At 42.5% G+C, this 15889-nt stretch overlaps 1 protein-coding gene across 4 annotated transcripts in view; it reads left to right on the top strand.

Annotated features, from left to right (window-relative positions):
- The first annotated feature begins 335 nt into the window (after positions 1–335).
- The window catches only part of HHAT (hedgehog acyltransferase), a 411417-nt gene continuing 395863 nt past the window's right edge, over positions 336–15889 (top strand). For 2 of the 4 annotated variants that reach the window (XM_073671996.1, XM_073671999.1), the window contains exons 1-3: positions 336–459; positions 12369–12489; positions 13498–13586. In XM_073671996.1, coding sequence (XP_073528097.1) covers positions 12387–12489; positions 13498–13586 — 192 coding nt within the window. In that variant the 5' untranslated portion in view covers positions 336–459; positions 12369–12386. Of the gene's footprint in view, positions 460–2429; positions 2653–12368; positions 12490–13497; positions 13587–15889 lie in introns of all 4 variants that reach the window. The other 2 variants (XM_073671997.1, XM_073671998.1) reach the window with 2 other exon arrangements.

Here is a 15889-nt window from a genome sequence, read left to right as displayed (position 1 = left end):
TTAAGGACATTACATCAAAGTTGGATCAGCCTGTAGTGTGTTAGTCCACTTTAATTTTGGGGGTGACTTCAAATCCAGGCCTCCATTGGTTAATAAATGTGATTTCCATTGATGATTTTTGTGTGATTTTGTTGTCAGCACATTCAACTTTGTACAGAACAAAGTATTCAATGAGAATATTTCATTCATTCAGATCTAGGATGTGTTGAGTGTTCCCTTTATTTTTTGAGCAGTGTATATATATGTGACACCAGGGACAAGAATACATATATACACACACACAGCTCTGCTGCCTGCAGGTCGCACACTGAGCCTTTGTACAACAAGCCCCGCCCATACACGTGACTGATCACATGACCATGACGTCACTGAAGGTCCTTTCTCCGCCTTTGGTTAATTAGTGGGAATGTTGTGATTTTGTTTTTTCTCTGTGAATGTCTGGAGGCCGGGCAGCTGCAGGTACCGGGGATGGGGGTCACCAGTGTTAGCCCAGGGCTTTTGCCTGTCAGTCTGCAAAGGGACCAGAGCACAAATCCCAGCATGCCTTGCTAAGTTTAGCTTTGCAGTCACGTGACGCCAACTTTAAGTGTGCAGTGTGCAGGCAATTGCTTAAATAGCAACTCCCCAATGTAATGGCATTATCAGAACTGACCCATCAGCAGCAGGAGAGTGGGGATAAAAATGGAGGGGCTGCTATACCGACATAGTGTGTAACCGGCACTGACACCGTCCACCTGCAGAGGACATAACATCAGATTACATTATGGCGTCTGATAGGTTACAGGCTGCAGCCATTGTACCAAACCGTATGCAGGATGCAGCCAGTCTCATGCAGGGTGCAGCCAGTCTCATGCAGGGTGCAGCCAGTCTCATGCAGGATGCGTTCAGTCTCATGCAGGGTGTGTTCAGTCTCATGCAGGGTGCGTTCAGTCTCATGCAGGGTGCGTTCAGTCTCATGCAGGATGCGTTCAGTCTCATGCAGGGTGCAGCCAGTCTCATGCAGGATGCGTTCAGTCTCATGCAGGGTGCGTTCAGTCTCATGCAGGGTGCAGCCAGTCTCATGCAGGATGCGTTCAGTCTCATGCAGGGTGCATTCAGTCTCATGCAGGATGCGTTCAGTCTCATGCAGGGTGCGTTCAGTCTCATGCAGGATGCGTTCAGTCTCATGCAGGGTGCGTTCAGTCTCATGCAGGGTGCGTTCAGTCTCATGCAGGGTGCGTTCAGTCTCATGCAGGGTGCGTTCAGTCTCATGCAGGGTGCAGCCGGTCTCATGCAGGATGCATTCAGTCTTAGGCTATGTGCCCACAATGCAGAAATGCTCCGGATTTTTCCTGAGCGTTTCTTCATCTCCCCTGGCAGAAAAAACGCATGCGGATTGTACATGCGTTTTTCCTGCCAGGGACAAGTGGAAGTGAAGCGTTCTTCACATGCATTTCCGCATGCAGGTTGACAAGCGCTTTCTAAGCGATTTTAGCATCACTTGGAAAGTGCTTGTCAACTTGGTCGTACTATATAAATCCATGCAACCAGCATGGATTTATATAGTGTGACCGTAGAAGAATGGTAAAAAATAAAAAAATAAATCTACTTACTTTCTGATGGCCCCCGCAGTCTTGCTTCGCTGAGTCCTGGCTGCTGGCAGATCGCGGTACACTGAAGGACCTGCCGACGTCAGCATCGCGTGACCCGTCACATGACTATGACGTTAGCGCTGGTCCTCCAGTCCATCGCTAGCTGCCGGCATGGGAGGATGAGCGCACAGGGGACTGTCAGAAGGTAAATATAACATTTATTTTTTATTTTATTCTTTTTTTTACAGGTTCTATGGTACCAGGGTCTGGATGAGAGTCTCCTGCCCTCCACACCCGGGTACCATCCGCACATTGGAACGCATGGAATGCGCATCTACATATACAGTGATGCGGAATCCATACGTTCCAATGCAAGTCAAAACGCACGCTTCCGCAAAATAATTGGTAGTGCTGCGTTTTTTTCCGCAATGATGATCCGCAGCATGTGCACAGCACATGCAGATTATCTTTGGGGAACATGACAGGCCTTCTACCTTGTGTTTTTTAAGCATTTCTGCAGCGTTTTTGCCGCTGTGGAAACGCTTAAAAAACACATCGTGGGCACACAGCCTTATGCAGGATGCATTCAGTATCATCCAGGGTGCAGCTAGTCTTATGCAGGGTGTGTTCAGGCTCATGCAGGGTATAATATCCTGTATACTGCTGCTGCTGAAAAACATACTACATATAGATATTGGAGCAGTAATCCATCATGTCTATGTGTGTAGTGTATGGGCTAGTCTCCATGCGGTAGCTTAGAGTTAGTATGTAAGTATATAATGACCAGAAATAGCGGTATATTCCTCATGTACACATTTCATTTAACTTATTACCATCATATTCTGCTGTGCTTTACAGACATTATGGGCATCATCCCCATTGGGACTCACAATCTACATTCCCTATCAGTATGTCTTTGGAGTGTGGGAGGAAACCGGAGAAAACCCACGCAAACACGGGGAGAACATACAAACTCCTTGCAGATGTTGTCCTTGGTGGGATTTGAGCCCAGGACCCCAGCGCTGCAAGGCTGCAGTGCTAACCATTGAGCCACCGTGCTGCCGCCATACAGTGCTAACCAGTGAGCCAGGTTCACAACTTATTCTGAAATGGCCGGTACAAATTAGAATTACTGTATTCCAAATTGTTCATTCTCAAAAGCATAAACTTTTGAATATATTTACAAACGTTTTATGAGCAACATAATGCAAAATGACCACAAGATGGTGCCAGAGAGGCGTGCAGCGGGTACGATGGCTATAGGCGCAGAGCGGAGCCGCATCGTATGAGTGCAGTATGGACACGTTGTTCGTATCTGATCCCGGCCGGCACTGTACTCTACATGGAGAAACAAAGATCTGACTTCACCTCTCATTTAGCTTCATTCATGTTCCAGATTTCAACAGAATTATTCAGCGCTCAGACATTATGAGAGAATTAACTTTTTTTTTTTACTTGGTATATACATCAACCATTATCTTCATCATAACATGGAGAATTACAGGGAAGAACTGATGCAAACCATACCAGAGAAGCCGTACAGTACGTTCTCTTTATGTGACTGCAGACTTGTGCATCCTCACATCACACCCACTGCACGCTGTGAGGATTCTCCTATGCTGGCACTGGGAGCGGGCGGTCATGTGACCCCATGTATGTGATTTGCATACTTCCAGCCACATTTCAACTAGACTGTATCCGGTCTCGCTCAATACATTTGCATTGAGCAAGACCACGCACGTCTAGTCGGCACGTGATAAATGTATAGTAATACCGTGACTTACGAGTTTAATTCATTCTTTGACCGAGCTCTTAACTCAATTTGCTCGTATATCCAATTAAATTTCACCATTAAAATAAATTGAAATGCTATTAATCCATTCCAGCCCACCAAAAACCACACAGATTTTTTTTCTTAGGTGTTTTTAAATAAGAAAAAATAACTTTATTAATAACAAATACAGTAATGTACAGTATGAAAAACTATTAAACGTGTAATAAACTATTGTACTGTACTTCTTTTTTTTTTACGATTTATTTATTTTTAAATAAATAAAGCAAGAAAGCAAAGGGCCCTATATAAAAATATCGTAAATATTGAACCCTTAAGCCAAAACTCCAAAGAGTCATAGAGTGCACATAGTAGTGCAGTATACTGTACCTTGCTGCACATGTGAAAGAACATCTAGTACTGCCACAGAAAAAACTGCAAAAGCATAAGCTTAAAAATAACCATTATTCTATTTACAGCACCATGTCAAATGCATGCAGCATGCAGTGCTAAAAATAAAGCCACCCAAAGAAAATAATTAACAAGAAAAGGTCAAAAGTGCAACTGACAGGGCAACTCACTTTCTTAGGACCCAAAGGTTCGAAGAAAGAAGCTCGCTCGTACCTCAGATCTCGGCTCGCATCAAAATACTGTAAATCGACCGAGCGATGGCTTGTATCTCGGAAAATTCATAAGTAGATGCAATCGTTAGTCAAGGAATTACTGTATTCAAATCACATACTTGTGGTCACGGGCCCGCCGATCCCGGCATCGGCAACGAAGAATCCTCAGGTCGCGCACGGCTCACGATGTGGTGATTCACATGTCTGTAGTAGCCTAAAGCCGAACAACCTCTTTAATGAATGAACTTTCACAGCATCTTTTCAGATTTGACAGGCACTTTAATTGCCTGCAGTGTGGTAGGGGTTAGGCTCTTGAGACCCCCAATGATCGATTGTTGGGAATCTCAGGACCTAGACCCCCACTCATCTGCAGGCATTTAAAGTGCCTGCTAAATATATTAAAAAAAAATGCAAAAAGTTTAGTTCCTCTTTAAATTCTTTAATACAACGTCATCTGCTGCCTACTCTACACAATCCCTTCTAGGTATAAGCCTGCAGCTGCTGCACACTGCAACAATTCACCCAATATGTCTTACTCTAAACACTCTGGTTGTGTCAGAAAATGTCCTACTGGTCATTATACACTGGTCATTATACACTGGTCATTATACACTGGTCATTATACACTGGTCATTATACACTGGTCATTATACACTGGTCATTATACACTGGTCATAATACACTGGTCATAATACACTGGTCATAATACACTGGTCATAATACACTGGTCATTGCACGCTGGATATTATACACTGGTCATTATACACTGGATATTATACACTGGTCATAATACACTGAATATTATACACTGGTCATTATACGCTGGTCATTATACGCTGGTCATTATACGCTGGTCATTATACGCTGGTCATTATACACTGGTCATAATACACTGAATATTATACACTGGTCATTATACGCTGGTCATTATACGCTGGTCATTATACGCTGGTCATTATACGCTGGTCATTATACACTGGTCATTATACACTGATCATTATACACTGATCATTATACACTGGTCATTATACACTGGTCATTATACACTGGTCATTATACACTGGTCATTATACACTGGTGATTATACGCTGGTGATTATACGCTGGTGATTATACGCTGGTGATTATACGCTGGATATTATACGCTGGTCATTATACGCTGGTCATTATACGCTGGTCATTATACGCTGGTCATTATACGCTGGTCATTATACGCTGGTCATTATACGCTGGTCATTATACGCTGGATATTATACGCTGGTTGTTATACGCTGGTTGTTATATTCTGGTCATTATACTCTCGCTGGATATTATATACTGGTCATTTTACACTGGTCATTATGCATTAGTCATTATACACTGGACATTATACACTGGTCATTGCACGCTGGATATTATACACTGGCCGTTATACGCCGATCATTATACGCTCGTCATTGTACGCTGGTCGTTATACACTGGATATTATGCATTAGTCGTTATACACCGGTCATTATACACTGGACATTATACACTGATCGTTATAGACTAGTTGTTATATACTCGTCATTGCATGCTCGATATTATACACTGGCCGTTATACCCTGGTCCTTATACTCCGGTCGTTATACACTGGTTATTAAACAGTCGTTATACACCGGACATTGTACACTGGCCGTTATATGCTGGTCGTTATATGCTGGTCATTATATACCCTCAACTGCTATATAATAATGACCCAAAGTCATTTGCATCTTCTACTTCTGACTTATTGTATAATTTGCCATTCAGACGTCTAGCTTTCCCAGAAAACCAGTTGTCGCTAAGAAGCCGTACACGAGACACTGCGGCCATAACATAAATAGCATCTGAATAATCCCCTGTGCGCAGAATGAGACGGCAGGAGATCCGGAGAGATTGTGTCCCTCTGCCGAGCCGCCCGGATTATCTCCTTGTCAATAGCGCTGTTTATTTTCACTATCACCTGCTGCATTGTGTTTCCTGCCCGTCGGTCTCCCGCAGCGCCGTCCCACTCACTGTTCCATTCTCTCCCACACCCACACACTTTTCCACTTACCCCCCTTTCAGCTCCTTCCACCTTTTTTTTTCCATCTTACTGACCTAGTGTAACAATGCGTCCATCTCATCGTCAGATTCTGCACCCCGGGGTCACTGGCGATTACTACTTGGTGTAGACACGGTATAAAATAAATGAAGGCTCGGGGGCCGGCAGAGACATTTCAATGCCCCTCAGATGCACGGCACAGGAAAGTTTATGGAGGATATATGTGCAACATATTTGTGCTGTTTTTCTACTGTCACATTTTTAATTTTTTTTGTATGTATATATTGTATGTTCCAACAGTTTGTTACAATGTGTCAGTGTAGTTATATAGACAAGTTTGGCGTCCTGATTGTCCAGACTGGATATTGTTGTATTGTAAAGGCCCTATACAAGGGCAGTTGTTTGCTGGCCCCCAAAAACATGTTGGCCAATCAAAGCCACCTTACGTCAGCGGCACATCAGCTTGTTTCTGGAGGAAAGTGCTGCTGAGAATAATGCTATAATGTAATGTTAGGTATGGGAAGAACCCAGCATACGACGACGGGAAAAGGGGGGAGTGGAGATCCCTATGCAGATCTAACAACACCTTGACTCCCCTATCATCCCTAAATAGGTTCCGCACCTATCGCCGTGCAGGATACCTTAGCCCTGGCTGTCCCTAGAGTTAGGCCCTAGGAAGGGAGGGGTAGGGATGAGCACTAGTCAGTTCCACTGCAACTAAAGACAAACAAGGGAAACAGACAAGGGAATACACTTAGCTTTGAGAAGACACCAGAGAGATCACGACTACAATCCACAAAGGAACTCCAAGAAGAAACTACCCGACTGCTAGAAACTCCAGACCTGAACAGGGGAATTTACTCTATCACTAGCAATTCTCTGGAGAAACTGAGTGTATTTAAGGATCCAGCGAGGGTGTGTTAATTAGCAGCAGAAGGTGGAGATCACCGCTGGGTTCTAGAGAGGGAGGGATGATGAAAGGATCAAGAAGGTGTCTGCAAGGCCAAGCGCAGCGACCATCTACAGCCAGATCCAGAATGACTCTGTAAAACCAGAGAGACATATCCCATGTAAATGAACGATCATTCAGTCACGTACAGTGGGGATGATTGCCCCATGGAAATAGAGGAAAGGGAGCGCCGATTGACTTATTATGTCTTTGAGCGACAATCATTTTGGCTAAGAAATCTGACCATGTAAAAGGAAAAATCGTCCAATTTTCATTCAGAAAACCCCCAGGATTTTCATCCATATGTCGGTTTCTTACATCAATCTACATGACCAAATACAGTTTTTTATGTTAATAATGATGATGTGTCCATAAAAATGGGATGCAGTATGGATGATCCATATGTGACTCAATTTTTATTTTTGGAGTGAAAAGACGAGTCTGAGCCAAAATACGGAAGAGACTATTGTACGCTGCAATTTTTTCGGTCTTGTGAGCAGCCCCATCAAATAACTTTGCGCATGTAATAGACCGCACTCGTCCGTATAATCCGCTCATCTGACCGGGTCCTTCCTCTAAGGAAATATCTGTACAAAACAAATAACAAAATACAAATAAAAACCTACATTTTGTAGCCAAAATGTCTGAATAAGGCCCCCGTATACACTAGATTATAGTCAGCCTGACCTGCTTATTACGGCAGGATCGGCCAATCGCCTAATGTGTATGGCGGTGTCCTGACTGCTCCCTGATGAAAAATTTCACAGGAGAGAAGGATTGGGCACTTTGAATTTCAGCATGCCCAATCCTTTTGTTCACAAGGAAGATGAGTCGCTGCTGCCAGAGGAGTCTGTTAGCGGCTTACTCTACTTTTACCCTTTTCTGAACGCAGGCATGCTCGGCTGAACTGAGTGTGCAAATATAAAGTGGCGGAGGGAGTGGGCTGCTCATACACATGACTGTCAGTGGAATATCCATCTGGCGGACAGCTTTCTCTTCCGACTCCCCATACACATGAGCACTCAGCATTCTTGTGTTCTCTCCGGGAAGAAGACTTCCTACAGTAGCTTAAGCTCCAACTACCCGATCCTTCTCTCCCCCAACATCATCCGTCAGGGCAGTCGAGAGGCCTCCATACACATCAGATGGTCGGCTGAATTTATGCTGATTTATTGCAGAATGTACATATATGTTTTTATAATGCAGCTCCCAAAAAGCCCTTGCCGGACACATAGGTCTGCTGGCTACCTAAAGTCACCACAAGCTGGGAAGTTAGGAAGTCACCATGATATTTCACTGAAACTGCAGCTGCATCCCCCTCCTATCCATTTTCTATCGACTTTGTTAATGTAGTGTCACACAATTTGGGGAATTCATCAAGATTGCGTCCTTGCACACCAGTCTTTATCCAGAACATGCAAGAATAAGATCCACCAAATTCATTATGAGGCGTGTGCTCCCTAATAAATCTGGGACATCTTTTGGCTGCCGATGCGCCAACATTTGAAAATGTACATTTCTGCTATAAATAACAACACTTTTGTAGTGTAGTGCATATGTCTGGCCACATCAGGCCATGCTGCTTCCACATCTTTTAAAAAAACCTGGTGTAAAAACACCAAAAATTGCTACATTTTTGCGCAAAAATGTGCAACTTTTTAATGCCCGTTTTCAGCCATAAAATGTTTAATGAATTTAACCATATGTTTTTGGGAAAAACTCCTCTGCAGAGTTAGATGTATCTTTTTTTAGCCCATGACTTGCAAACTTGTACTTTAAAAAAAAAAAATGTTAGACTTGGGAGGGACCTCCGGGGTCATCGTGTCCAACCCCTTGCTCAATGCAGGATTCACTAAACCATCTCAGACAGATGTCTGTCCAGCCTCTGAAGACTTCCATTGAAGGGGGACTCACCACCTCTCGTGGCCGCCTGTTCCACTCATTGATCACCCTCACTATCAAAAAGTTTTTTTCTAATATCTAATCTGTATCTTCTCCCTTTCAGTTTCATCCCATTGCTTCTCGTGTTTCCATGTGCAAATGAGAATAAGGATGATCCCTCTACACAGTGTGACAGCCCTTAAGATATTTGTAGACAGCTATTAAGTCTCCTCTTAACCTTCTTTTTTGCAAGTTAAATATTCTCAGATCCTTTAACTGTTCCTCATAGAACATAGTTTGCAGTCCGCTCACCATCCTGGTCGCTCTTCTCTGAACTTGCTCCAATTTTTCGATGTCTTTTTTTAAGATGTCGTTCCCAGAACTGGATGCAGTATTCCAGATGAGGTCTGACTAGAGAGGAGTAAAGTGCGATAATGACTTCACGTGATCTAGACTCTATGCTTCTATTAATACATCCGAGAACTGTGTTTGCCTTTTTTGCTGCTTCATCACGCTGTTGACTCATGTGTAGTCTGTGATCTATTAGTATACCAAGTCTTTTTCACACGTGCTGTTGCTTAGTTGTATTCCTCCCATTCTGTATATGTCATTTTTTGTTTTTCTTGTCCAGATGTAGAATCTTGCATTTCTCCCTGTTAAATACAATTCTATTAGTCGCTGCCCATTATTCAAGCTTATCTAGATCCTTCTGAATTCTTTCTCTGCCTTCTCTAGTGTTAGCTATCTCTCCTAGCTTTGCATCATCTGCACATTTGATTAGTTTACTTTCAGTTCCCTTATCTAGATCATTTATAAGAATGTTGAACAACACTAAGGCCAGGACAGAGCCTTGTGGTACCCCACTTAAAAAACTCTTCAAATTGGATGTGCAACCATTTATTACCACTCTTTGAGTCCGATCACTGAGCCAGTTATGAATCCACCTAACCTTAGCCTTGTCAATCCCATACTTGGTAATTTTTTCAATAAGGATAGCATGAGATACTTTGTCACTTTATCAAATGCTGAAGTCGAGATACACTATATCTGCCGAATTTCCCTTATCCACCCAGTCAGTGATTCCATCATGGAAGCAAATTTCTTCTTTACTTTTTCTTACTGTTGGACTCGCTTTGGGATTTGGTTCAAATATCTGCTTCCTAAAACTGCGGTGGATTTTTTCCAAAAACATTTTAGCATTTATTCAGATTATTTTTTTTTTTTGCAACATTATGAAAAGTTTGGCGCAGCACATCTCCTGAGTCCTGACACAGTCATAGCTTTCCCTGCTCATGGCTCTACGGGGCTTAATCCATGAAGACCATTGAGTTCAAAATTAGTTGTACGAGTCCAAATGCGCTGAGCTCCCCCTAGTGGTGGCTTCATTCAGAAAAATATTGGAAAACCACACAACATCCATCCTCCGTGGCACATTTGTGTTCGGTGATGGCGGTGGCGGGTAATTCTACGTTTTGCTATGAGATCTTTCGATTTCTCTGTACCCCCCCTCTTGGGGCATCATCCTTACTTGGTAAGATATTGATATAACAGTCACTTAAGTCTTAACTAAGCTGAAATAGGGACTCTGAAAGTTAAAATGACTATAGACGAGGTCCAGGGCTCTCCCTTTGTTTCTGGCAATATCGATGATGCTTTGTTTGTATCCATGTCAGCATTTGGTATGGTCTTTTTGTGAAATTTTAGGTCCTAGGCTCCATTTTTTTGTGTTATTTTTACTTTTTTGCATCTTCTTTTCTTTGCTTTTATTGATATGTTTGATAAAGATTGTAAGATTGATGACATCCACATTATGATATCATAGTATTATCTGTAATAACCTCCTGGCAGCGTTGCTCGTGAGTAATGGCTCCTGAGTAATAGCTGTCATTGGCATTATTGATTCTCGTTCAGATCTGGCAGGTGATTGCACGGTGATATTACAATCTATCATTGACAAATGAAGGGAATACGATGTATTCATTGCATTGTGTGACGGAGATGATCCTTCTCGTCTTCACCCATAGTTAGTAATGTCTGGTGATGTTGCATCAAACACCATGACAGTCAGGCGGATGGACCGATGTTTTGTTATCCTTATTCTATTGTTTGGCACCTGTCCTTTCACAAAAATAAACTTAAGAAAACAATGGTCTTGTTGCCCTCATGGCTCACAGCAAGATGAATCTGCTTTTGGTAGACAAACCAGTCTAATGTGTCGCGAGTCTTATGCTCAACAACTTACCGTCATCTCTTTTTGATTGGGTGGTTCCTCTTAATCCGCATTCTGCCGGCATTATAGATCCTGGAACTTTCTTTCAATCACGTCCCAGCATGCATTGTGCATGATTGTAAAATAGTGTGCCGCCCTGAAAAGAAAGACCACCTCTCTTGTTATGCCTGTATGCAGTTTGACAGACAGGAAAGATGGAGCAGAGAGACTAAGACCTTCCCCAGCTTCCGGTAGAGAAGAAAAATCCGGCCCCACTTCCTGTAGAGACAAAGACCCTACCCCACTTCCTGTATAAAGAGATTAACTTCCTCTTATTTTCTGTAGACAAACTGACCCACCCCCACTTCCTGTATGTAGACCTAAACATCCTCTCACTTCCTGTAGACAACAAGACGACGAGTTTATGTATGTAGACATGAACTTCCTCTCACTTGCTGTAGACAGACAATGACCCACCTTACTTCCTTTATGTAGACACAAACTTCCTCTCACTTCCTGTAGATGACAAAGACCCACCGCCACTTCCTGGATGTAGACATGAACTTCTTTTCACTTCCTGTAGACAAGTTCCTGTATGTAGACATCAACTTCCTCTCACTTGCTGTAGACAGACAATGACCCACCTTACTTCCTGTATGTAAACACAAACTTCCTCTCACTCCCTGTAGATGACAAGACAAGTTCCTGTATGTAGACATGAACTTCCTCTCCCTTCCTGTAGACGACAAAGACCCACCGTCACTTTCTGTATGTATACACGAACTTCCTCTCATTTCCTGTAGATGACCAGACAAGTTCCTGTATGTAGACATGAACTTCCTTTCACTTCCTATAAACAATGACCCATCCCCACTTCCTGTATGTGGACACAAACTTCCTCTCACTTCCTGTAGACGACAAAGACCCACCGTCACTTTCTGTACGTATACACGAACTTCCTCTCACTTCCTGTAGACGACAAAGACCCACCGTCACTTCCTGTATGTAGACATGAACTTCCCTTTATTTCCTGTAGAGCGACATAGACCCGCCCCTGTTAAACAATAAAGGGGACACAAAATTTACTATAGTGCCCGAGCCCTTTTAGTCAGCTAACTGGAGGACTTCACCCTGAGTCAGACCCCCACCGATCTAATATTGGTTGCCTATCCTTATCAAAGGTCATGAATGTTCTAGCCTAGGTAACGCCTTTTAATATCTGAGCTATTGACATTTTATCATCTTGTCTTTCGATTTTTGGCTAAATTGATCGGGAATGTGGGCTGACCTCTATACTTACGAGCTGACTTTCCTCTTTTAGGATCCCTCGTACAACATCATGAAACATGACCCACTACCAAAATCCGAATACTACCTGTACCTGCTACTGTCACTGGGAATTCACCTCTATTCATTTTATGAAGTCTACGTGTCGTCCAGAGGTAAAATTACATTTCAGAAATACATTTAAATAGAGTTTATGAGGCAAAGGTCAACCTCATCCGAATATTAGAACTAATGGAAAATGTATGCAAATTTAAAGGGTTTTCCCACCAATAACAATTTACACCTACCCATAAGATAGGTAATAAATGTATGAACAGCGGACTGCCGGGACACCCACTGGTCACGAGAATAGGGTTCAGTGTTCCTCATGTGAATGGAGCGGGAGTATCCATGGTTGACCTCTGCTGGGTGCGGAGGTTAAACATGTCCACTACTGCTGCATCTACACAAGGAGTAGAAGACGCCCATTCTCCTAAATGATGGGTGTCCCAGCGTTTTGACACCCAGTCATCATACAGTTATTCCCTACACTGTAGATAGCTGATCAATGGTTTTAGTGTATAACCACTTTAAGTAACTACTGTCTAATAGATGTCTCCATGTTGACCTCCATAGATTGGTGTCATCTTCTCCACAATACATATCCAAGGAAATAAAGCTGCAGTGCTTCTTATAGACTGATTAAAACAGCGATTTTAGATCATTTAAAAGTCCATAAAACAGCATGCTTCATGTGTTTTGTCCAACCCAGGGTTTCGCCCTTACAGCTTTGTCTAGGGCACATCTCTGGACAAAGCCAGAAGGGCGAAACCTTGGAGGGGGCAAAGTACATGAAGCATGCTGTTTTATGAACTTGTAAATTAACCTAAATCTCTGTTTTATCAGTCTATAAGTAGCACATGAAGATTATTCATCCACCTGCTCTTTAATGGGGAGGAGCTGACGCCAATCAATGGTGGTTTAAATGGAGACATCCATCTTATGAGACCCTTGATCAGACTATAAGAACACCTGACTCTGGTCATAAGTTGATATTACGTCTGTATTACCTAGTGTTTTGAGCAGTTCAACACTATAATTATTGTCACTTCTAGTGCTTTTAAGTGTATATTGAATGGTTTCTCCTCTGTGCACTTTAATTTTTCGTGTTTTCTGATATTTAGAGAAGTTTCTCTGTTCTGCAGATCATGAAGAGATCATTGAGGAGGAAGTTGGACTAGAAAGAGAGATTTATTTTGGGGGATTAAAAAAGGTACTTATTCTTGTCTTAGTCTGTTTAGGATTATGATGGCAACCTCTATGTATTTTTTGTTCTTCAGATGTCTCAGTTGTAGAAATTTGCCCAACACCAAAACCAGAAAGAAGGATTAAACATAAGAGGGTTAGGAAGAGAGGGACACTTTGTAGACACCACACCACAAATGGTTATGGTTGTGTAGACCATAACTCCATATGGTCCATCATCCTGATGATGTGAATAGCAGTGACAGCGGACGGGCGATAGGCGAGGTCATGGTTCGGCCCATGGGCCACTTTTTTCAGCCCTTTGGCCGTCTGTCTAGGCCTGAGAACAGTCGGATGTGGCCCGCGGGCCGCACTTTGCCCAGTTCTGCTGTTATGAATCGTTCACATCTTTTTTTGTTTTTAGCGATTGTCAGCAAAAAAAAGGAGATGTCCATTGTTGGATCTGATTTGCAAATCTCATGGATCAAACGGACAGACATATGAATGGGTTGGTCACAAACCATGTTTCCTCTTTGTAATCCTACAAGAGTTATATCCCAGAGATCAATAAATCACCAGAAAAGCAACTTTAAAAGGTTCGCAGATCTGAAGAGAAGGAAGAATGTAATAGCCGATCAGGATTGTAAGCTGTACCACACGTTGCGGCCATTCATTAGGGTCTTCATCAGATACGTAAAACATCTCAAACAGCAAATACTGTATATATTTTCTAGCTGAGCTAAATCATGTTATCACTGTTGAGAGCATGACATACACATCCTATTAGTGGACAGCCCCTTTAATATGTATTCAATAACCAGTTCTACAACGTGAATGTGAAGATAACCGCGGGATCTGAGGAACCAGCCAAATCCAAATTCAATCTCTAAAGGAGGGAAGGGTACAATGAATAAAAGAAAAAGAAACATGAATTATCTATTAAGTGTGTTGTGCTTCATTCCACAAATAATAATTGTACACTTAGTCCTGACCTATTGTCCGGAGCCAAAGAGAATTTATGGCTAATGTACAGAGAGATTTATCTGAGGTCCTCTATTATTCTTCTGTAGCTAAATTACTTATTAAATGCCCTTTTGTGGAATTTTCTGTAGCAACAGGATTGAATGACAAAGACAATAAACACCACATACAATGCACTTATTTAGTGGCAGCTCATCCCTGCAATATATGGTCCTAAGTTAGTAAATATAAGAATAGCCCCAGAAGAAGCCAGTCACCCAGCGAAACGCGCGTTGGGATGACAATCCTGACAATTGATTGACAGTGAGGTTTGTGCAAAAGTAAAAAGGAAATAGTTATCAAGCTAAGAGCTGTCAGGCTTTTCAGAAGCTGGGAGTATGAGAAAATAATAAAAAAAACCTCATAATTTAATCATTGAGGCGCACGTGCCTCTATTACTGTTACTGCATGTGCAGTCCAGTGAAAGAAGAAGCTTGCTGACTTAGGACCACACGTTACAGGGACCAGCTGCAGCTAAAAAAAGTACATTGTCTAATATTTTAGGTGTTTAGTTTCAGCTAAATGGCTGTCCTTACAATAGCCATAAATTCATTTTGGTTCTGGTCAATAGAGCAGAGCTAAGTGTCCCAGTATTATTTGCGTAATAACTATACACTTAAAGGGGTTGTCTGACCTTAAGATACAAGTCTAAAGTCACTCTATATGATTGCCGACTTATGAATCCTCACACTGAGCGCGCTACGTAATGTGAGGATTCTCTTGTGCTGACGCTGAAAGCAGCAGGCGCAGGACCGCAAGTATGTGATTTGCATACATGTGGTCGCATGCCGACTAGACGTCACGTCTAGTTGGAATGTGGCCGGTAGTATGCATATCGCATACTTGCGGTCACATAACCGCGCTCCTGGTGCCGGCACCGGAGAATCTTCACAACGTGCAGTGGATTCACAAGTCTGCAGTCACATAGAGTGACCCTAAGGCCAGAGACCCCCTTTAAGAGAGAATTATTTTTTAATAGATTGGAAATAAAAGTTAACATTTTACTTTCCATTCCTTTATTCTTTGTTCCCTCTTCCCCTTTTTTTCATGCCTTTATTATATTTTAGTGAATATTCCTGATTGAACGTTTGGGGGTGTTCAATAACAACTCTTAGATCGTCGACCTCTACAGGCGCCCATACACCTTAAATGACTACCATCAAAATGCTCATTCTCTACGGTCTTCCTCCCCCAGACAAATGTGTTTTGAGTGCGGAGAGTGGAGTAAGCCACTTCCGGACGCCTCGGGTGGATGCCTATATCCTGGAGAAATAAAGGGATCAGGAGTTTATGAATTTGTACTGTCCATAC

This window comes from Phyllobates terribilis, unplaced genomic scaffold, assembly GCF_046119375.1.
Source record: "Phyllobates terribilis strain yellow unplaced genomic scaffold, ASM4611937v1 Scaffold_3__8_contigs__length_932513732, whole genome shotgun sequence".
Classification (NCBI taxonomy): Eukaryota; Metazoa; Chordata; class Amphibia; order Anura; family Dendrobatidae; genus Phyllobates; species Phyllobates terribilis.
The sequence above is the reverse complement of the archived record's forward strand: the minus strand, read 5'-3'. Positions and strand labels throughout refer to the sequence as shown.